This window comes from Rhea americana, unplaced genomic scaffold (assembly GCF_003343005.1).
Source record: "Rhea americana isolate MKP2758 unplaced genomic scaffold, rheAme1 scaffold_25, whole genome shotgun sequence".
NCBI classification, from domain to species: Eukaryota; Metazoa; Chordata; class Aves; order Rheiformes; family Rheidae; genus Rhea; species Rhea americana.
The window spans coordinates 6,613,967-6,637,584 of record NW_028186368.1 but is presented as its reverse complement, the minus strand read 5'-3'; the positions used below and the strand labels follow the sequence as shown (position 1 = coordinate 6,637,584).

The window sequence follows — 23,618 nt, the reverse complement described above, 5'->3', positions numbered from 1 at the left end:
GATCCTTTGACCAGCTTCCATGGTTTTGGACACTAGTTTATGACTCTCTGTTTCTGGTGCTATTATAATGGGGCTTGCGAGTCTTTTCTGCTGCACTCACTCTCCATAGAGCAGACATCTATGGCCATATAGTGAAGAGTTTATACTGTCTCAAAGGTGAGTTCATGCTCATGCAGCAGGTTCACCACTGGAGGGACTGAGGATGAATTCCCCTCAGAGGTCTATTTTCCAGCAGGAGCTGGGTAATTTCATAATATTGCGGGGCTGATATGATCTGTTCAAAACTATCTATCTTAACAGAGTGCAAAACGGGTCTAGAAAGGCCGCTGTTATTTAGAACATTGTGCTCTCCAGGATTTCCCATAAATCATTCGTCTTAAATATATTTATAAMCAAAACTTACAGAGCTAAAAATGTAATTTGGAAATCTGTTAAGAATAATCAGGCTCAAAAACTCCTCCTAGACCTTGTGTGACAGGTRCCTGGACCTGCAGGGAGAATGATTTGCTTCTTTGCTGCTGTGCCAGGAAAAATTTAGAGAGACAGGTATTTCCCTTGTTCCTCTCTTTTTAAGGTTTTCAGTTTTTTATTTTCTTACAGTTTTCTCTCTTTATCCYTACTCCTCACATATCTAGCTTTTTTGTCACCTCCTTCTCAGCTTCCCTCTGAATTTCCTGTTTCYAGCCTTTCTGCTTTTCTACTATTTCTTTCAAATTCATTCCATCTTTCTTGAGAAACTCCATAGTGTAAGTCCTTCACAAATCTTTGTTACCCTTCTTATGGTGATTCTCTTCTAGCTGAAATCGAAACCGTTATAGATGTTTCTCTGGCACTTCTGAAAAGAAAAGTTGCTGTAGTGTATCTGCTTCTGGTTCAAACATAGGGTCATTGCATTTCAGCTTTTTAATTACTTGGGATTTTGAGAGATTTTGGTGGACATTCTTACTCTTTGACCGCCTACTAAGCAATGCTCAAACTACAGGGTACCTAGACAGTATTCATGTAATTTTCAAATATGCACAATCAGTTGTTTCAGTAAGCTATTAGTATTTCGTTCATGTCTGGACAAACATACTTTCCAAAACATACAAAACTTAATCAGAAATTAAATTTTATTGTGTCTAGAGGTCTAATACAGAATATCAATATCTAAAGGAAACGATTTTTTTTTGTTGATTTGAGGGTTGGTACTTGTAGCAAGTTTCAGTTTACATATATATAAAAAAATAAGTTGAAAGTAATTTAATAAGTACTTCTATCTTTATTGCTTACTTCTGTGTAGCTTGGTGCTACATAACACCAAAAACCTGATTAATACTTTAGACTGATTTTTTAAAAATAATCTTTATTAATATCATACAAGGGTCTCCTGAATTGTGAGATACAGTGTTACAAAAGGTGGCTAAACATATAGATTAGTATTAATGGACTGGATCCTTCAGCTGTTACTCCTAGGAATCTGTGAAAGACAACTGAATTAGACCAATGTTGTTTTAGGCTGGTTCCTATAGAACTACTTTCAGCTTCAAAAGCAACAGTGACACCATGTACTATTAATCATCACTGTTGTGTTTAGCCCTTGATAGACTGAAATTCACTGTTTTCAGATATTACACACCAGTACAAAACCCATTATATGTGTTACATTTCACTGTGAGAGGAACACTTAATCCTGGTTTGCTGTCTATCGTTGTTTCAGATACATTTATAAAGGGAGGTCTTCCTATGGGATCCATAAATCACATGCTCCCTTTTAGCTATACTGTATTTTAAAGTAATGTTAACGTGTTAAAATAAAGATTTGCTTATTGCTCATAATGCACATAAGCTTTCCTTGCTGTGTTATGTACAGAATAATCTATATACCACCCATACGGAAAGTGGTTATTAAATATGCTGGCTCAGTTTACTAGCAGCTTTAATATACTTCTGTGACTAAGGACTACTTGTAACATCAAAGCACATGGAGACATTAGCTCTTTCTCCCCATAGCCTCTGACCTGAAAGCTTTGCTTTTTATCTCTGTATAAAAGGAAAATATGCTTTTCAAAGGAGCCTAGCTGGAGTGTGGATATTTTGTCCATTGTAGAATAAGAGGCTGTGAAAGTAATCTACAATTTTTCATCTTTGTTCAGAGTATTGTTTCTTTTTGGTCATTACGCTTTTTTGAGAGYGAAAACTCTTACTTTCAAGTAATAGTGACTGGGAAATGTTTTCTAAATCCTGAGATACTTCTGTTTTAAAAAAAATCCATTGTCAGTCATTTGTATTTTTAAAAGAAAGAAAGAGGATTATAAGGATTATATTGTGTATATTCTCAATATAACAAGAAGAAAATAAAGTTTGACAAAAATCTCTTACCCCAAACAATAGGTGAGACCAAAAGAGTGTTAACAAAATACAGAGTTTGTAATGAAGCCAATATCTATCAAATAGAAATTTTATTTTACCTTGCAGATATTTTCACTTGATTTTTAAAAAGATCATACAGCAAGTGTCAGTCCTGTTGGGACTCAAATTTCAAATCTATRGATTGGACCATCTTTGCTTCTGACTTTAAATGCATTAGTTTTTTAGTGTAATCTCACTTGTCTTTTGTTTCAGTTTAACATTCTAGGATTCTTCATCTTTTGGGTTTTTGACTTTTATGGATTCTTGACTTGAACCATCTTAAGGGGCACTAGGTTTTCAGAAAGTACTAAATACACAGTATCATAAAATTAGGCTGATATATGATCTGCACAATGACTTTTGAGTGTCTGATCCCTTGTTCCCAAGCAATCATGGGTAACCGAGCACTGACTTAACCAAACGTAGGTGCAATAAACAGAACCAGGAAGGCTGAGCACCAATGGGCATATCGTATCATGATTTTGTATGCTGTCTTGTTTTTATTCTGCTGGTTATGTAGACATTTCAAGCTTAAATTTGCAATTAGCTTTCAAATAATTTCTTGAACTCATAGGCACTGATAGTTTTCTCTATGTTTTTGCAAGGTCTCTTTTCCTTAGAATCGAACTGAGAAGCAGAAGAAGGGTTCTTTTGCTTTACTTATCATAAGGCTAGTTTAAAGGTTTTTTCAGACTACTACTATGGAGAATATTGGGTATTATTTTTCTGCATTCCATCAGTTTTGACTTCTGAGGTGGCATGAAGCAGGATTCAGTCTATGACGCTTAAGCCACAGCAGTGTTAGACTTCATTAAGATAATGAAAATTCACYAATGATTTTTCTGCTATACTCTGGATTGTTCTTTTTATAGGCGTGAAGAGTTCCTTGAGGTGCTTGCTTTACTTTTACCTTGAGATTTGTAACATAACTAAAAATTGCTTAGCCAGAGCAACAGTCTGATATACAGGTAGCACAGTCTAATTCTGATATAGTAGTATAATTGAAAAGAAAATAAAGCTGCTCATTCTTTTCCTGGAAGAGTACGTATGAAAAAAAAAAAAAAAAAAAAAAAGTTTCAGCCTGGTTTCTGCTGGAAACAAGTTGGATCACTTGTTTGGTTTTTAAGAAGTGTACATCTGTACATCTCTTCACTATCTTTACAGAATTGCAGAGCAGTATGTATGTTCAAGTATAAATATATTTACTAAAAAGTCATTAGTAAATTACATCAGTGTAAGAACTACATAAAATGTTCCATTGCAATTTTTTAACTAGTCTTTGCCTTCTTTGATCTTTGAATCAAGCAGAGAAAACTTGCAAAATCAATTTTCTTTATAAGTCTCGCATTTGTGTCATTAAGCCACACATAATTTATCCTTGTGCTAGACATAGTRGCAACTATTTCCCTAATATATTTTTCAGGAGTCTTTTAAGCATGAARTAGGATGGGGAGAGGAAGAATGGTCCTTTTTTATTTTTTCAAATTGTAATAATTGCTATTAAAAATTTAGAAAATGCAAAATGTTTTCCAACACCAAATATGAAAATATAAGTAAATTATGCATTGTACTTGTCTAGATAGTTAAAAGAATATTTTTCTGCCAAAAAAATGAATATTTTTGCTTGCATTCAGTTAATATGCCAACTTATGGTTACTTACGTTTTACTCCTGTTTGCTACAGGTGAAATGGGTGAATATCAGACAGCTCATTATAGAGACAAGCACGCTGCATTCCCAAAGTCGGATGACAGAACAAGTCATGGAACGTATTGTAATTTCAATACTACAATACATCTTCAAGCTGTCGGAGGTAAAATGCTTACTAAGCACTGCATTGGGGCTGTCAGAATGCTTCATGGGGTAGTAATTAAATCGAGTCAGTTCTACAGTTTGTTTTGTGGAACTAAGCCAGAATTATGTGCATTCTAAAAAATATTCTTCTGTAGACTGCTGGTTGTAGGAGGAGCACAGGTTTTTGCATATAAATTCTCCTTCATAGAAAACATCCTATTTCTTGCTGCTGTCACTCCATAGCTTGTGGGGGAGGAGAACTGTTTTGTCATTGCACTACTCTAAGTCTGATGGGAACGAGCCAGTAAAAATGGTGCGTGGTCTAAGACTGCAGTCTCTTGAGCTGGAGCCTAGCTGTGGCTTACAGTGACAGAAGATTGATGGTCGTCATGGTCAAAGGTGCCATTAAAGTTTCCTCCCGGATTTGCATTGTTCTCAGCCTTGATATAATTTAAAATATCCAGGGGTCCACTCAGCTATGGTTGACCGTTACTTCAAAAATGAAGCTCGGTGCATGTTAGAAGGCAATATGCTAAATGAAAAAGAAGCTTTTTGGATCATTTCTAGATTCTGGCTGCATTATTAAAACACAGAGGAGCTGCCGTACTGAGTCAGACCAAAGATCCACATAGCCCAGCTACGTCTCTGGCGGTGTGCTGCACCTGAGGAGAGAGGTTAAAAATCAGGGCTAGTTTGGAGTGACCCTGGCTCTAAAACAGTATTCTGGRTGGAGAGTCCTATCACTTTTAGCATCTCTGTGTCTGGAAATACTGTCACTCCTGTTCTTTCTGAGACAGASTGAGGAAAATTGCACATAATATTAGTGACTTATATCAGTGAATAGACTTACAGAGCAGCATAATTATGATCTTGTTTTCTTCCTCGTTTATTTCCTAGTAAATCTTACCTTTTTGAAAGTCTGAGGTTACCTAATAACTTGTGTTAAAATAGGCAATGCAATTTTTTTCTAGTTCAATGTCAAAAGTATATTCAGTTATCCTAACTGCAAATTTGATTCCAAAAATATTTCCGAATATCAGAAGTGGTGAGGCTGGTGTGACAAATCAGTTTATTTTGTAATTCAGTGCCCATTACTAACACTGAAGTTCAAAGGCTGTAGTTCAGTTGATCCAATAGGTCAGTGAATACTGAAAATTAGGGGAAAAATAGCATAGACATGCAAAGTAGTTTGAGCATACAGTGCAAAGCAACTGTTAATGAGTTATCTGGAAATAGATAAGATGTCCCACAAATGCTATTCTGTTTAATGAAATAATGGTGACTATGAACGCATGGTGAGAAATGCTAAAAACTGTTGTTGACATAGGACTGAGTATATAAGAAAAAGTTTTAATTAAGACAAAAATTTCATGGAATAATGTACTAAAATGCTTGCTGCCTTCCAAACTAAAAAAAAAAAAAAAAAGTTATGGAAAAGTTTAAACAAATATCTAAGAAATAGATACATTAGTCAGAAACTGTTGCACTGGAAAGAAGTTGCAAAGGGTGACTTTGTTCCAAGGACTTTCAACTCGTCATGATCTATCCATAGTCAGAAGAGAAAGAGAAAGCGAGAGAAAGAGAGAGAGACTCCTATGGAGTGATTCAGACTAAGAATCTCAACTGCCTTGGCTCTCACCTTGAAGCATAATTTGTCATCAAAGGATATTGTGACAGGAGACACTACGACTCTCATTAACAAGATTTCTTATACCCTTCTCTGATTATGAAAAGGCATTTTATTGTTGAAATCTGTGGTTTGCCATTTTTTTCTTAATACATGTGTGAATCTGCTCAAATAACTTGTACATCACAAATATGACCTTTGAAGGATATCMTTTCACTTATTAATTCATAATTTTTCTCTGATTATTGAATTTTGAAGTACATTATCTCCTTGCTTATTTGTGATTTTTTTTTCTTGCTCTGGTAAGCCGTGCCATATACATATTCACATTCTTTGATTTTAGTGATGTTTTTCCTGGTTCTCTTGTTCTATTTGCTTCCTTCTGTTTGATCTATTATACTCGATTAACAGCACTTTTCATTTGGACTAGTCTTCATGCTTGTTTGATTTTTAAATAATACATTATAATGATATTAGCGACGTCACACTGAAGTCCCTACTCCTGCAGAGACTGATTCATACTACTCCCTTTGCACAATGTGAACAGCCCAGCCAGAGCACAAGAGTTACACACGTGGGCATAAAGCTTTGTGTACTATTTGCCTTTTGTGGGCTCATTCTTGCTATCACAAAGCCTCATTTTAAGGACTATTGCTCAGATGTGAAAATGCACTTTTTTACTGGAGACAATTGCAAAAAAAAAAGTCTTCAGCTGGGAATCTGGAAGCCAGAGCCTTTAATTCAGGGTAAATTAAGCATATATCTTGGGGGATACATCTTGATTAGCTATATTTTACGACTATCAGACAGTCTTTTACTCTCCCGAATGTTAGAAATAGCTGTATTTTTATACTAATGTTTTCTTGATTGTAGGTCGTAGCATGCAGTATGAAGCAGTGAAAGCAGTGGATTTGATTTTTTTTCCCACATTCTCCTGCTCACAGGAAAGCAGCTAGAGTAACAGGCAGTAATTAGCTTTCATCCAAATCGTGTATGAAATTTTAGTCTGTAGACTCTTTGCGCCTATGTCAATCTGGAGATTAAAGGCTCTTTAACTACATCCTGACACTGCAGGCTGAGCGGTCTGCGCGGGAGCTGCTGTGGTTTGCTCTATAATAATGATCTGGGGATCACCGGAGGAGTCCGCAGTTCTGTGTCCAACCCAGCCAGCACCTCAGACCTTCAAACAAATACGAGCACCCATCTATTATAGCAGTACTGGAACCATTATTCACTGAGATGTTAGATGCATACACCCCAATAATGGTAATATTTAGCCTTCCTTGCTTTTGTCAGCTTGTTACAGCTTATTAATTAATTTGATTGTTGCTTTTTGCATTTCTTTTCCTACCATGATGGGCATGATCAATGGATTTTAGGTGCTCTACGGTCAAGAACACAGTTATGTATAATGTGTTCTGTAGCTGAGATTCTCCTTCAAGCTTTGCTTGAACAAAAAGAAAAATATTCTAATTTAAAAATAGCAAAATTATATGTAGTGAGCTGTATTCTCTTTAACTAGAGAAATCCTCAGTATAGCCAAGCAAAAATTAACTGACCTCAGATAATAATTTCACCTTCTCTACTTGGAATAGTCAAAATAGTCTTCAGCTTAGCCAGCTGCCATCTTGGCTCTCCTTTTTCTAATATCCAAGATGACAATTTTCAATTACCCTTTAAATTATCAATTTATTACTCTTATAATTGCCGTCTAAGATACTTATTCCTTCTGGCAAATGAACCATTTGCGTCTGATTTAAAATTATTAATTTCAGTTTCTAATATGTGAGCTCCACTACTTGGATTTTTTTCGTTTCTTTCTTTCTTTTTTTTTAAACATGAAGGTAAAACTATGTCATGCTATTTGGTTCAGAGACCATCTGAACGAGTTAGGAGGTGTACACATTACTCCTATGACCTAGAAGGTGTTGGAGCATCTCAGGAGCTCAAAAGACCCTGAGCTAGGGTGAAGGAAGGCTCCCAGCAGACTCTCCTTATCAGTTAAACATCTAGTAGATTAGAAGGTTAGTACTGCTTGGTATTTAGATTTGATGCTTGTTTTCTCTGTTTCTTGAAGATGTTTCTGCAGGATCTCCTGAAAGAAAGGGGAAAAAGAAGAAATGAAGTTATATTCACGTCCTCTGTTTGTACCCAGACTGTTGCGAAGAAGAAAGGATTGACAAAATTAGTGGGCATGTCTTTTTGGATATTTTAAACTTTTCACATTAAGTTTAAAAATGTTGAAGATTTTGTATAATATCAGAAAGAACTAGCATTGCACCCCTGCTGTCAGTGAAAGAAAGGGGAACAGGAGAGCAATGGTTAAACAAGCTTTGGAAAAACATTTTGAGAAGCAATATGGGTTATGCCATGATGTGTATCATGGTAAAAGGTCCTTTATGCAAATCATAAATTTTACTTGTCCTCATAATAAATGTGCAAGTCTACATTTTTGTAAGTATTTCTTAAACTAAAGAGGTAGCAAGACACACTGGCGATTGCAGTCCTGAGTTTTAATACCCTTCCTGACAAATTTCCAGTGCTAGGTTGGGCAGTTCATTTAGCTTCCCTGTACCCATTATCTCATCTGCCAAATGAGACCGAACTAGAAGGATTATTAGGAATATTGTAAGTACCATTGCACTTTAAAATTTCTTATAATGAAATCAGAGGTTCTTTCTTCCTAATAGATATTTTGCAGACAGAAATCAATTAGTCTGGTAGCATTGCTCTTCTCAAAAACTGAATCGTATTGGACCAGTTTGACATCTTCTTATAAAAAGCATGCTAGATGGTTCTTTGGCTCTTATCTCTCCCTAAGTCTGTGAATTTGAAACCATCAGGAAGATGTCACGTTGGTCTGAGTATTCTTCAGTGATAAGAACAGTAATTGTTGTAGGGAGACTTCTTAATCTTGGGTCACTCAAATCCCTTTTAAAGACAGCAGGTGCTCTCCAGAGCAAGCATTAACAAAAAGAGATTATGAGGTAACCTGTTGTTCTTTGTATCTCAAAGCTTACCATCGGCCAGCGTGTTCAGAAGACGGTCAGTGCAGGAAAAAATCAAATGTGACTTAGGAAGGAACTTACATTTTCAGTACTAAAGAATGGATTCTTCATTTTAAARGCTGAACACCAAGATCTGTTACAGAGAAATGTAGAAGATAATTAYATGAGTGAATCACAAAAGCAAGAATAAAAAATAGCAGAGGTTAGAAAAACTAAGCTGCACATATTCATGGGGTAATGCAATCAGAAAAAAATCTACTTCTTCAGAAATCATAAATCCAAATAGTGGATTTTGCCAGAGTTGTATCATTTTGTAATTTTATTTTTCTATCTATCCTTCATCTTCCACCAAACTGTGGTTGATATGGTGAAAGTGAATTGTCACTCGTATTGTCAAACTCCAGCACTGCTGACAGTATGGTTTCATCCACACGTGCTTGTACTGTGGGCTGCTTAGCATTTAGAGGATGAACTCTTGAAGCTGAGTGTGCTCAGGGTCTAACAGAGCTCTCCRAGTACAACCTGAAGGGAACAAGACAGTACGAATTTCTAGATCCAGATACCAAGTAAAGTTAGTTAAAAACAGAACTTGCCATCTAATCCTGTCAATTTCCGTAAAGATCATGATGTACAATTATTTGAGTAAAGCGCATCTACGGCAATCTTTGTGAGGTTGAGAATTAAGAATAGGATAAATCACTGCGTTTGGGTCATAAAGCCCATTTTCRAAAGCAATTCAAAAAAAGATTTTGATGCAGAGCTGTATCTAGCACTTTCTAAGAGCATCTAAGCAGTAATGCACACTAATCTCAATGAGTGTTAGGGACTTAACCTTTCTTTACTCTACTTTGAAAAAAAAATCAGCTAGGCACCTATCTCTGCCTCTTAAATGCTTTTTAATAGATCTGGGCTTTGATAACCCAAATCCCCATGACTTTCTGTAAGGATTTCCATCCTAAATTCTGGATCAGCACAGGTTTTGGGGAGTCTAACTGTCTTCAATTAAAATGTGAGTTAAATGCACAGGGACTTCTGAGGAGCTGAACATTAATGCTCAAGTCCTTCTGAAGATGGGTGTTAGATTACTGATCCCTTCAGATACTTGGGAAATATTTTCTTGTCATCTCTGAAAAACTGTTCTGGAGGAATTTACTTTGTCAGCTACTCTCTTTGTCCCAAAGTTTGTGTAACAAACTTGTGCAATATTTATTATGGGGAATATTATGAYCATTTTTTCAAGAAAATGTCAAAACTCTTTTTTAATGAAAAATTGTAAATATAACAAAAGTATATATTTATGCTTTCGGCAGGCAAATGTGTTTTTTAATGGAATTTAAATAAATGGAATTTTTATGATGAAAAAAGCCACAGTAAAAGCAGTGATTATGTTTTTCATAGTTCATTTGCCTCCCTTGCCCTGCAGATCTTGTACAGACGGAAAATGAGCTCCCTGGTGAAGCCTACAATGTCATTGACTCTGAAGAAGGACTCAGAGACCCATTGGTGCTTAATGACCCTTATTGGCCTGCACAAAAGAAACTGGTATGATCTACTAAAAGAGACATATGGTTCTTTAGAAATATTAAGAAATACTGCTTTCTTCATGGGTAAACATTGTAGTCATGCATTTCTAAACAATGCCTGTTTTTAGATGACTGCTTTTAGAATGATAGTCCAGATCTGGTGAGGAATTACCTTCATTATTTCATTAATGTCCTATCAATAGCAGTGATAGCGTACTAATACTGTAATCATACAATCTTAATTTTCTTATTATTCTGAATTATCATATCAAAGTAAATCAAACAGACCAGGTAAGAGAGCCAAACAATATGCTGATGACTAGCTGTGATGATTTAAAGGGTATGGAAACATTATCTAACGTAATTACGTGGTGATACCCCATAGTTACAGACAACTTAGAATATTATAATATTTCTATGTTAATTTCTTCATTGAAGTAAAATTTATACTTCATTGCAGTTGGAGATGGAAGGGAAAGGAAGGAGAAGAAGGGGAAATGAAAGAGGAAGGGTGAGAAGGAGGACAGATAAGGGGAAAAAAAGCAGCATTTAATGGGGAAAAAAACCCTATAAAATAGCTGTGGAGATTGAGTTAGCAGAATTTAGGGAAAATAGGAAAAAATAAGTTGCAGTCATATCACAGAATGAACCCAGAGGCCAAACTGCTTGGTTCTCAGCTTAACTTCTTTGTTTGCAAGCAGCGTTAAGCTGCTGAATCTATCTAAAACACTCAGCAGATAGTCCCGTCTTAGAGAGGTACTTTTTGCCTCCCTCCTTAATGCAGATTCCCTGAAAAGGAACATTTATATGGCACACTTCTGCCATCTTTCACTTCTGCTRTATTACTGTACGTGTACCAAACAGAGGTGACAGTATTAGTTTCAATTTCTGTAAGGGCTAGGCTGTCTCTGCACTAGAACCATCCGGGAAAGGGAATGCATCGAGCTGTTGGATTTGTTTTTCTTAATCAGATTTTTTTTAGTAACCAATTTATCTTTTCACAGGCATTTGTTAAAACAATATGATTGTTTCTTCCAGCTTATAATTTCTTCCTACGTTAACATACTTCTCAGTGCTCCTTACAAAGGATGRAATTGAATCTGGCCATTTTTTGAAATTTTCATGAAAAGCAACAATTTATGTGAACCAAGATTCCTCTTGAAAATCAATTCAGCATCTTGAAGTAATGTACTTGTCATTTGGGAATATTAATATGAAAGAAAAGTGGCATGGATATATGAGAAATTAAACTAACCGCCTGTGCAGAGATATCAAAAAGCATGATGATGAATACTCTGAAATGTTTGTTGCAAATCCTACCACTATATAGTCATCAGAGATACAAATGTTGAWTTTTTTTTTTGATACTATCTCAGTGACTTAGGAAAAACATAATATATTTAGACTGCTACATTCCCCATATTACTGTGCCACATTTTTTTTTTTTTTTTGTATGTGTGTGTGTATATGGCTGGAAAGAGTTCATGGTCCAGCTCAGACTTTGTGACGCCGTAGCAGGAGGAATGGAAAAAATGCATCTGTCTCTGCACACTGTGAGTACAGGAGGGAGACGAACATCTAGTGAGGAATGGCAGAAATTCTAATTTCTCTATGGTGGGGCTGATGAAATGCAAGGCTCATGTAAAGGAGCCAAGTCATTTATTCTTTCTGGCAAGGCAAGAGAAAAGCAAGGAAAGCTGTGATTCTCTGGGTCCCWGTTTCTTTACCCTATACTCTATTCTGCTAATGTAAAGGCCTTTAGGATGGATTCACTTTCAGGCCTCTTTGCTCTACTAGAGAGTTTAAACTTGACACATCCCATCAGAATTCATTCCCTGGTCTCCTCTAGTATTACAGTCCCCCCTCTTGAACTGTCAAAGAGCTGTGCTTCAACAGCCCATGAGGAATCAAAATTGAGTGTTATGTGTGCGAAGCATTTATGAGATGTCAATTGATCACCTTATCTCTTTTCTTAATTGTTATCCATTAGATGTTGGTGTAGACAACCATAACAAAACACACTATTTTGACAGGATCATGCCAACTTTGAGTATGCTGCCTGGTGATGGTCGGGGGGGAAATGTAGAGGTATTTATGAGATACTACTGCAATTTCTCTTTAGAAAATCTAATATTGGTTTATTTTATTCTTTCTGTTGCATTAGTTATGAGGTGGCTAAACAAATATGGGAAAACAGTACGTAAAATGAAATCAACTACGGGTTATCCAAAGAATGCAAATATACTTGATTCAGCAATCTCTAGTTTGGAAGCAACTCAAATTTGAGCTAGAGAGATCTATTTTTCATTGTGTATGTCCTTCACAGGCATAAAAATGCCATTAAAATGGATGGCACAATGATTTTGGTAGTTTGGCAGACTTACTCCACTGGTTCATTTCTCTTTGTGTTGACTTTGTCCTTTATATTCCAAAGATGGATAAATGTATTAACATGTAGTTTACCATACAGGTCAGGGGATCGTTCTCATTTGACCTTGAAAACAAATGTTCTATCTGCTCTGCATGGATAATTCATAAGAGTTAGTGGCTCATCTCTGCATGTTTGGCATTCAGAAATGTTCTTTCCTCAAATGTGTCACTGTTCTCTGCGCCAGTTGGGCAATGCACTGCTGTTGAAAGATGGCCCCATACTRATGGGTACAGAGTTGTGTCCTGCAGAGATTTTTGATTCTTTAGCATGAAGGCAGTGTTTAAGTGTACACTAGTGATATGAAGAAAATATCCCACTTTCACGAGCAGCAAAGCATATGGCTTGTGACAGTCAACTAATGTGGATTGAAGAAAAATATCTGAAAGTGTTTACAGAAGAATTATAAGAAATATACAAGCGACAATCATCCTTAAAGAATTTTCTGCTACTCAGTGAAATAACTTAATATGTATACATATGCATATATGTGTTTACATACAAACACATGCRTAAAGGGAAGAGCATAACTGAGAAAAAATAAACAAAAGGCAAAGCTAATTACATAGCCTAGAACTTCTCACTGTTAGAAGTTTGTGTTAGCTAAATTACTGCACAGTGATATTCTAGTATGTTATAGTATTTCAATATATTTAGAATAAAAAGAAAGCAAAATGAGAGACTAGAAAAGACAAGGATGAGGCCAGTTATCTGGGTGAGGCAACAAGTTGTGACACATCTAGTGGATAGTGTACAAATTTTTTGTGGATAAACTTTGCAGATGTGTCTGTTTAACTTCAGACCACGAGCTGCAGAACTCCTGCCAACTGCAGGGCTTACAGAACAGATACCTGTTCCTGCTTTAAAGAGCTTGCAGCTAAGAGTAAGGTAAGAGCCAACAGCTGAATACTTCCAGGATACACCCCCTTCRCATCAGTGAGACAGTATTGATCTGCTGGGTAGGCAGCAATCACATCTCATCAGTAGCTCAGTCATTACCGAGTCTCTAGTCATCATAGTGAAAGAAAGATATGGGTTTATATCTGGGGCACATATGCACAAAAACTAGACAAATTGTTCAGCCCCACTTTGCAGGACCATCCTTTCTGTCTGGCCAGAGAAGATGTGTGAAGGTATGCAGATATGAGCTGTCATAATACATTTTTTTTTCAAATTGAATCAGATATAAAGGCATTTTAAGAACAATTCATATTCCTGAAACCATAGCTACACAAACTTGTGCCACTTTCAGCTGGCACAAGACATCACTGCCATAGAATTAGGCAGTCTGTATAGCTCTCTGGTTTTGTTTCTTTTTCTCCTCTCCCTTGTGCAAGTGAAAGCATGGGTGCTGCCACACGCTGAATCTCAACAACTGATCCAAATAAAAAATAACATGGCAAGAAAAAAGCTCGCTTTTTAACTGCTTCGGGTTTCCAACTAGTTCATCATGTGGCCACAAACACACTTGTACTACCATAGGAAAAAAGGTGGGTGACTCAAACATGAGAATTAGCACCTTTGAGGAGCAGTACTCACTTTTGCAAGCTGAGAGTGTCCCCAGAATTCTGATAATAGAAACGCTGTCTCCAGAAATTAGACAAATAGTGAGAGTAMTGTGTTGCACCCCATACAGTGCAGCTTTGATCTTGAGCTTATTGAACACTTGCCACTTCCATGAAGTTTTGGGGACAGTAACACCRAGAGCTGATTAGATATTTTTAAGAGATCCTCAAGAATTTAATRTTTATTATTATATTGTGACTGTGCATATTAAAAGATACACTGAAGGCTGTGCATAATTAAGTAATATTCATAAGAGAACAGTATTAGAACAGCTGCTGAGATTCAATTAGTTTGATTGGGCAGCTAGCATTATTTTAGTAGATAGCAAAGCCAATAAAGAGGGGCTAGAATGGAAAAATCAGAGTCCTGACAAGTAGCTGTGTCCTTGTGCCGATGATTAAAAARCGGCTATAACACTGCCAGGGACTTGGGAAACATCCTGCCTCCTCCGGCTGCATTGCCAGTGCCCATGGGCAGCATGAGCAGACCGGCTATGCACCTCGTGGCTGTTCCTACTGCTGAAGAGGACCCCCATATGCGAGCCTTTTCTCTTTCTTCCTAGTCCTCATCCTCTTCCTAGAGCTCTTCTGAAGCTATTTCGAATAGCAGTCTGTTTAGGTACTCATCTGCAGTGCGGGTCCTGGTTTTAGAGCCCCATATGAGCTGGAGTGAAGTGTTTGCATTTTGCTCAGCCCCCACATGCACGTCCATCAAGGAGAAAAAGAGATGTCACCCGTGGGCCTCCTGCCTCTCACAAGTGACCCAAGCTCACCCCTCTCCTGGTCACAGGGTCCACGATGCCACCACCGATGCGCTCTCAGTGTGCCGGTACTAGCTCCTACAAATACACCGCAAATAGCACCAGACCACTGGGGCTGCAGAAAAAACCTGATTTGAATATGAGGGCACATTTTATTTCATCCATACGTGCTTGTACAAAAAAGCATATAAATCCTTTTTGAGCAGTATTGTCAGGCTAGATTTGTCCATTATTCCCCACCACATCCCTCCCTAAGGATGAAACAAAATAAAATGCACGATCTTTTTAGCAAATTATTTATTTTTCCTCTCTTTCCCCTCCCCTCCCAACTGTCACACAGTGACTATAGGGGGCAATGCAACCTCATCATACAGCCTGTGTGCATCGACTACATACCACACTAACASGCAGAAACTTTCAAGTCTCAAATTTTATTTCTTGCTTTTGAACAATTTATATCATGATAAAGTATATTGTTACTCAGGCTCTAAACAYGTAAGGTTTTAATTTCAATTCAGCTTTAAGTAAGACTTTTTGTTTGTAGACTGAAGTTAATAAATAGTGATTTTATTTCATACTTCTAATTCAAATTAATATCTAAAATAAGACAAGGCAAAAGAAACAAGCAAAAATAATTTTGAAATTCATTTGACATTGATCACTAAGCAGAACTGCTCCAAGTCTGTATGTATCTCATATTCATGTAATTCAATCTGTATGCCTGTCAATACTTCTGATGCAGTTTAATTTTTTCAGATCAGCTTCTAACAGACATAATGCATGCTTCCAGAAGTAAACCACAATTCAGATGCTTAAATGAGACTCTTAAATTTTCCAAGAATTTTGTTTAGAAAATGTTTATATATTGAAAAACTTGAATGAAAGGGTAATTGTCATAATAATAAAAAAATTATATATCAAATTGTTTGGTGGTATTTTTCTTACATTGACTGAACTGCACTTACAGTAAGTAAACAAAGAATGAAAATAATGACAATTTCCACCTCTTCTTGTTCAACAGTGTATGTGTGCGTGCTTGAATTTTCCTTTCTCAATTTTTTTATCTTTTTAGAAGATGTAGAGCTAAACTTCAGTTAACATGATTAGAAAAGCTGCTGTTACAGACCATTTTCTATTATTTTAATTTTGTTTCATTATAGTTTTTGACAGTTACTGTTTACTACCATTTCCCTGAAGCAAAAATGATTTAATGTTCAACACATGCATTAAAATGTGCTCTATTTTAATATGTTAAAGCCAATAGAAATATAATTTAAGCAGAAATCTGTGCTTAACAGTGCAGCACATGGAGTTTCTAAATACTGATGAGGCTGGAACTTCTACTTGAATGAAAAACAAAGCAAACAGTTATCTACCTTAATACTTACAGTTAGTGCTATGTGATATTTTTGTAATGAAATTCAAACTCAGGTGAAGCTGATGTAGTGCAGGTTTTCACTGTAAAAGTATGCCCATAGTTCTAAACCTAGGCTTTCGTATTTGATGTCTTTATGTGGCTGACAACCAAAACCAGAATTTTCTGCTGAAGTTCCTTTTCAATTTTCTCATCTGTTCAAGTTCAAATCTGAGTATTAAAGACAGCATAGCTCAAATTCTAGAAAAAAAATCTACTGACTTCACTGAATGCTGAAAATTCTGAGTTTCTAATCCTCTGATGTGAGCACTTCAGGTTTACTCAATAGCTTGCTGACCTTTACTTAGCCATGTGCACATTTCAGTGGGAATTTTCAATGTTTTTTTCACTAAAAATCGTGTTCAACAATATTTCCTGATCATTAGGATCTGTGTACCTAAAGTATAGACCAAGAACATCTTTTACAAGCCCAGAATACAAAAAAAATGCCTCTTCATATAAGCACACCTGCTTTCTTTCCGTAGTTTGTCAGGTTCATGTGAAAGCCGGTTTTAATCACTGCTGGTGTTGGGTGTCACTGCTGAAGATGACCAGTATATGGTGGTAGCACYTGATTCCTCCTTTTCACTCCTTGTCCAAGAACAGTGAGGCTGCTCCTGTTCTTGTTTTAGCCTCAAAGTGAGGCTAAAAAATAATTCTTTGAAGTTGATGGGGCATGTAAATCCATTAAAATAAAAAGCGAAAAGCAAAAAAGCTATAGAATAGATCTTATGACTTTGAAGAGAGAAGGCAATAGTTTCCCAGCCAAGGACCTATAGGCCAAAATAATTAAAAAACAAAATATCAAATTAAAAAAGTGGAAAGTGCCTGAAATTAGCTCTTCACCACAGCAAAACAGTTAGATAAGCTTTTGCCTTATGCTTTTGGTCTTTCTTATAGAAGGCTGCTGAAGAAGTTACTATGCTTAAAATACAAAAGCAGAGCAGCACTAGCAAATATTTTAGTCTTTTACAAGAAAAAGGTGATTTGATAAACTCATGGAAAAATGGAAAATCACCAAAACCAGATAGCATTCATCAGAATATAGAATGAAATAGAGGAGACACTTGCAAGAAGATGTGATATAACCAGCAGTGGTTGGGAAATTTCTAACATGGTATCTGTTTTTAAAATAGGACCAAAAAGAGATCTGGCAGTTAAGAGCAGTGAACCTCACCTTGCTTCTGGGGAAACTAATCGAGAGTCTAATTAAGGATAGAACTGTTCAGCGCACGGATAAGTATAACCTAATAGGGTCAAACCTGCACAACGCTGGTAAAGGGAAAGTGTGCTTCTTTAACCTGCTAAAGTGCTTTGAAAAAGTTAATAAAATAGTAGATATAGTTGACCTGCTGAACATAGTTTATTTGGATTTTCAAAAAATCTCCTGATAAGGTCCTTTATGGGAGACTATTAAGCGAAAAATATAACTATGAGGTAAGTGGCAAAATCTCAGACTGGATTAAAAATTGAATAAATGATGGGGAAAAACTTGCACTGAAAGTCATCTCCTAAGGGTGGCAAGAGGTTAATAGTAGGGTGCTCTGAAGGTTCACATGGGAAACAGTGTTATTTAATACAATTTTTAATAATTTAGACAATGCATTTGCTAATACTGACATTAAATATTGTCTGGTCAAAATTAGAGGATCGTGAGACTAGGGGATATTGGCTAGTCTGACAACACACACATTTTAGTTTGGATAAGTGTGAATTTTGGTGCCCATTTTTATGGGTTATTTTCAGCTCTAGCACCGTATTATTTACCATGATCTGCTAGTGAGAATAATTTATTTGCTGTCTGAGCAACGCTTCAAAAGTAATACCGTGACTGTAAGCATATTATAGGTAAGATTCTCAATTCATGCTATGCTGCAGGTGTCTCATCCACTCCGTCAAAACCAAAATCCATTTAGGTTTTCTTAACTCTAAAAAAGTGAGAGCTAACAATGATGCCTCCTTCACAATTGACATAGGTTCATCTAGTTTTAGTGTAAGTACAGTGAGGAGAATCTTTTGTGTTGCTTTCCATGATTCTTCCTAAAAAGAATCTGTTTTAGAATTTATACTGAGCCAAAAACGCAATGTCTATAAAATACTACATTTTGGGCTATGAGTAAACACTATAAGAAAAAAGACAATTTGTTGGCACAAACTGAAACCACTAAAAATAGGATTTATCTTGGTTAATAGCTTATGCTTCTAATTTTTATGGAAAATTATTAATAGAGTTTTAAGTAAAAAAGAACTGATGTGTTTTTTCTCTTTTGTTGTTGCAGCCCTGTTTGTATTTACATCCAGTCATTTATTGCCCATTAAAGAAGTAATGCTATGTTAATGTAAGGGAAAAAATCAATGCTACTCAGATCAGTAGCTGTGGGGAAACAGTGCAGCAGCTGGTTTGCAAACAGCAAGCCCACATAGATCAATGAAATTACAAGCTAAATCTGCTGATGCTCACAAACTGCTCCAGCATTGTGATGTCTAACCTTTCTCAAGTTCAAGATCTCTGGCAAGCCAGCACTAGCTAAATGGAAAAAAAAAAAAAGACAAAAAGTAGCGAGCAAGATAGAAACAAAGAAAGAACATAATAAGCTAGTGGAGGATTTTAGCATGGTATGTAATATTCTGCTTTTAAAGTTATCAGTATAACTGCACATTTGCAACAGATATAAGAGTCGGTGTAATCTCTCAGTGAGCAATGCCACGATCTACACACTCTGGAGATTTTCTGCCTTAAGAATGTTCAAATCTGTCACATATTACCTTGAACTGTAGCACTGGAGGGCTAGAGAGCACTTCAGAACTGCAGCTGTTAATGTGAATTCCAGAAAATAATTTATCAATGAGCAACAGTGCATACAGCTTCTAGGATGTGTAGTGTCTTTTATTTTGCAGCATACTTGTAGCTTTTAAAACAGTTCAAATTTGGTTCACTTGTAAATTAAACTTGCAAAATATTTGACTTCTTGAATACAAGATTCATTTGCGTATTTTATGCTATTTACATGGTAAGAGAAGGAGCCCCTTTTACTCTAAGGAAAACAACCCAGATTTATCAGTATCATGTGAATAACATGCCTTTAAAATGATGATTTTCAAGGCTGTCCTCACCCTCTTTGTGCCACTTTTTAAAAAGTAGYAGTACTTTTCAAGAGTTCATCAACAAGCTGGTAGGGAGACCCAGTCTCTGAAGGTTGCTATAAAATGGAACACATCTGAAAAAAGGGAACAGTTTCGTTCCACAGGAATAAAAAAAAGACCTCTTAAATTTCCCTCAAATATTGACACATGCATTTTGGGGTGACAAAATGTATACTTTAYAAATATATAATTTTTATCTTCTGCAAATCTCCAATTGTTTTACATATATTGATTAAATGTCACGCTTTGACTTTGTTCTATAGTATCTATTTTTCAAGTAGGTAAATCAAAAACATTGAGAGCTTGGAAAGCTTTTCATGCTCTTCCAACAAGTGAGTAGCAGAGCAGAAAATGGAAGTCAAGTCCTTAACTAYATCCTGCTGTTGTGGTGCAATAAATACCATTTTCATTGTTGTATAAATGAATATGCTTGCAATATTTTACAAACCAAGAACACTCAAGAAAATCAACAGTGGGGTGATATGTGATTATGTCTTGTATTGTCAGTTATTTCTCCTGGAAAAATCATTTTGATATTTGTCTCAAGATTTGCTTTTCTCCTCTAACTTTCTCAGATTTATTCTGAAGTGTTAGATTTCTATTTCTTTTTCCTCTCCTTATAGACCTTCCCAGATATAGTCTTTTTCCTTTTATTGCTGATCTTTACGTTGATTTCTTATTTTACAGTGTTGCTTAGCAGTGCTGATGGCAGGATAACTCATGCTTGACGTGGAGGAAAAACTGGTTGTGTGATAGTGGTGATAGCTACTAACAAGGTGAAAGTTGCCTGTATACACAGAAGTTGCTGTTGGCATGTGGATACTGATGCGGATCTCTCCTCCTAATCTACTTATCTGCTAGGAAYGAGAGATGTGCCCGGTGTAGGCTAGGAATTGCTGCTCTCAAGTCTGATCCAAGGTCGACAGTGGTTATGAGGAAGCACCACTGTTCTTCAAAGGTTCATAGATCACAGTGTAGATGTGTTTACATTCAGGATAGGATTTCTGAGAGCTTCATTTTTACTTGGACCTTGTTAAGAAATCTCTTGCAAAYACACCAAAACTGCTGAGACACTGGTGAGCTAAAGTTGAGGGGCTCTTGATGCCAGCATGATCAGGATTTCACCAAAGGACTTTGAAGCAAAATATGAATTTGTGTCACATAGATTAACAACTTTCCATAGGGAAAACTGTTCCTATGAGGAAACTGAGAGATTCAAGTACAGGAAGAAGAGAAATGAACCTACTCTGTGCCTGGCTCAGGTTTCCTTTGTCCACTCAACAAGCAACAGTGGTGGCTATTTTGTTTGCATCTTTCCATGCATAATAAGTTGGCAATCAAAGTACAAACTTTGTCCATTGTAAAAAACAGTATTATTGCAGTGGAGAAACAAAAGGATGATTATGGGGGTGCAATTGCACTGTTCAGACTTCCTATTACAACAAAAACATCACCATACCAGAGATCCCCTGCAATAATTCCTCTTGAATGCAGTAAGTACCTACTTTTGAGGAAGAGAGAGCTGATGAGCTGCAGGCTTCCCTGCTGTTAAATTCCTCTAACAACCCACCCCTGATGTTTTATGCTTTAAAGACCAATAGGAACTTTATAGATTGGTTGGTTGCTCTTCTTTTCAGTCTAGTTCAGATCCTGAAACTTATCTGTTGATCTGAAAAGCAGAATTCATCTGTTAGATTACTAAGAAGCATCTGATGGGAACTGTGTTCAGCAGCACTGTCACATCAGCCATGGTGATGTATACAGTTTTATAGAGATTTGTAACTATAATCCTACCTAGTCACCCTCAGTGTAAAGGGCCTACATGGTCTGTAATTTGGCCTTATGTCTCTGCACTGCATCGTGAGAGTCTGTCTCTGTAAGGACAGAGAAACATCTGAACTAAGCATGCTGAAGKATCTCAACTTTTAAACCTAGATTCAAATCAAATCTGAATTTTGAAGCTGTGGTTTCTCTCTTAGTCATCATTTCTGAAGGTGATCTAAACCAAAAGTGAGAAATTAAGATCTGTCTCAAAATTTTCTTTAGAAAAAGAAAGATCAACTCCTCTGACAAATAAGAGTATATTTTAGCAATCTTTTTCTCCAGTCTCTGTTATTGTCAGCAATGTATATGTGCTGAATTGGATTTAGATGAATAAGTGCTATGACAAAAGCTATACTTGTACTATATCAAAACATTGTCAGAAAGTAAAAGAGAAATGCAACGAAAAATACTGTTTTGATGAGTCTGCTAGGTCTCTAACTTAGAACATTGGGTGCTCATTGAAAAACAACTTAATGTTTCAATCTCCACCCATTGATTGCGTGAAAAAAATTCTCTCTTGAGAAAGATATATTTAACATTTTTGTAACTTCAGTAGAATTATGTGTTTTCGTATTAAATGTGTATGAGAGCTGCAAGAATTAATTTTAATTAAATAGTGGTTTTAGTAGTAGACCTAACTTCAGTTGGAATGCCTTCATTAAAGATATAAGAAAAGCTGGACTGGCTTTGAGAGCAAAAGTATCATTGTTTTCCTTTATGAGACAGAACATAARTATTTCTGTTCTTGGTGTATGCCAAACGCAAGGCTGAATGCTTCTAGGCCCTTTTGCCAGCTCCTTCTCCTGCCATTATGGTTTCCCATCGTATTGCAACCAGCACTGGCAGAAACGCTTCGCAAGCACCTTCTGTGCAGGCGTCAGCAGGTTGGTGAGGTGGGAGGAAGGTCTCGTGCTTGGTGTGCAGCTGCTCCTCTGAGTAAGGTCCCCAGCGGCTCTCATTTAAAGGATGCCTCTGGAGTTTGGTATTGGCATTATATGCCATGATGGGGCCTATTTCCGTGAAAGTGGGCCTCTTTTGCTTCGCTGCTGGCGAAGAGCACTTAGAAGTACTTTCCTGTTATTTTCACCAGAGTAATCTTATGGTCTGTAATGGCTGATCATAACGACACCTTACTTTCCAGAGTATGCTTTTCCACTTACACAGAGCTGGATTTCCTTTCTGCCTTTCTGTCAATATTCTGTATTTAAAGTCATTGGTTTCAGTTTTGCCGGGGGCTGAGCAATCTTCGTCCCATAGTGAACGGGGGGAGAAAAAACGTTACTAAAAGGGACAGCGTTGTCCTTCCCATTATCAGCAAGGTTTCGCTTTGCGGCAAGGGTACTTCTCACTGAAAGAAATTCACACTTAAATAAACGGAGGGGTATAAAAGCATTGTCACCTATACAACACTGACAATAACTAAAAAATAACGCAAGAGATGTGATGAATTAAATATGTGCTGTAGGTTTATAATACCGGGGCTTGTTTCTCTGTGTCTCGCTTTGTCTCTTTCTGTCTCTCTCTCTGTGCACAAGCTGTCTCCCTGAAACTGTAAATTAATGTGTTGGATGGACTGGCTTTGACATTCATTTTCATCATTCTGGTGCTTAGTACCCTGAACCAACTTTCTGATAATGAAGTTCATGCTAGAAGGACATAGTGGACTTTCGTGCGTTAGAGAGTCTAATTTGTGTGCAGGACTAGTACTGCTCGCCTTATGTTTATTACAGCAGCACGACTAGATCTGCAATGGCTAAGGGTCTTGTCAGCATTTCCATTACGAATCTTGGTGTTTTAGGGCTTCAAACTCAACTGCTGCCTTTGACTAGAGCTGCTGCTCCATACATTCTTAGTTGGTAAGAAAATGATTTTGCAAATTTTACATCTAATTTGACTTAGCCGTTTGGTACTTTCAATGCAGATGACTCAAAAATACAAAGCAACTTGGATAAACTAGAAACAAATCAATTTGTAAGGCATTTTGCAAAGCTGGAGTCCTGAATGTGGATTAATTGCTCTTTCAGTTTGCCAGTTTGTGTGCAGTTGTTGGACRTTATTCTATTAACACAAGCAGCTATTCTATGACAAGAAAAGCTACTCTGGACTGTAGTGATGAGCTTACTGACAACCATTCCCCCAC

At 36.7% G+C, this 23,618-nt stretch overlaps 1 protein-coding gene across 1 annotated transcript in view; it reads left to right on the top strand.

Annotated features, from left to right (window-relative positions):
• The window catches only part of LOC146594795 (uncharacterized), a 198,735-nt gene that overhangs the window by 161,477 nt on the left and 13,640 nt on the right, over positions 1–23,618 (top strand). Inside the window, 1 exon segment of the mRNA XM_085306972.1 lies at positions 4,075–4,159. Within this exon segment, the coding sequence (XP_085163098.1) occupies positions 4,075–4,159 (85 nt within the window).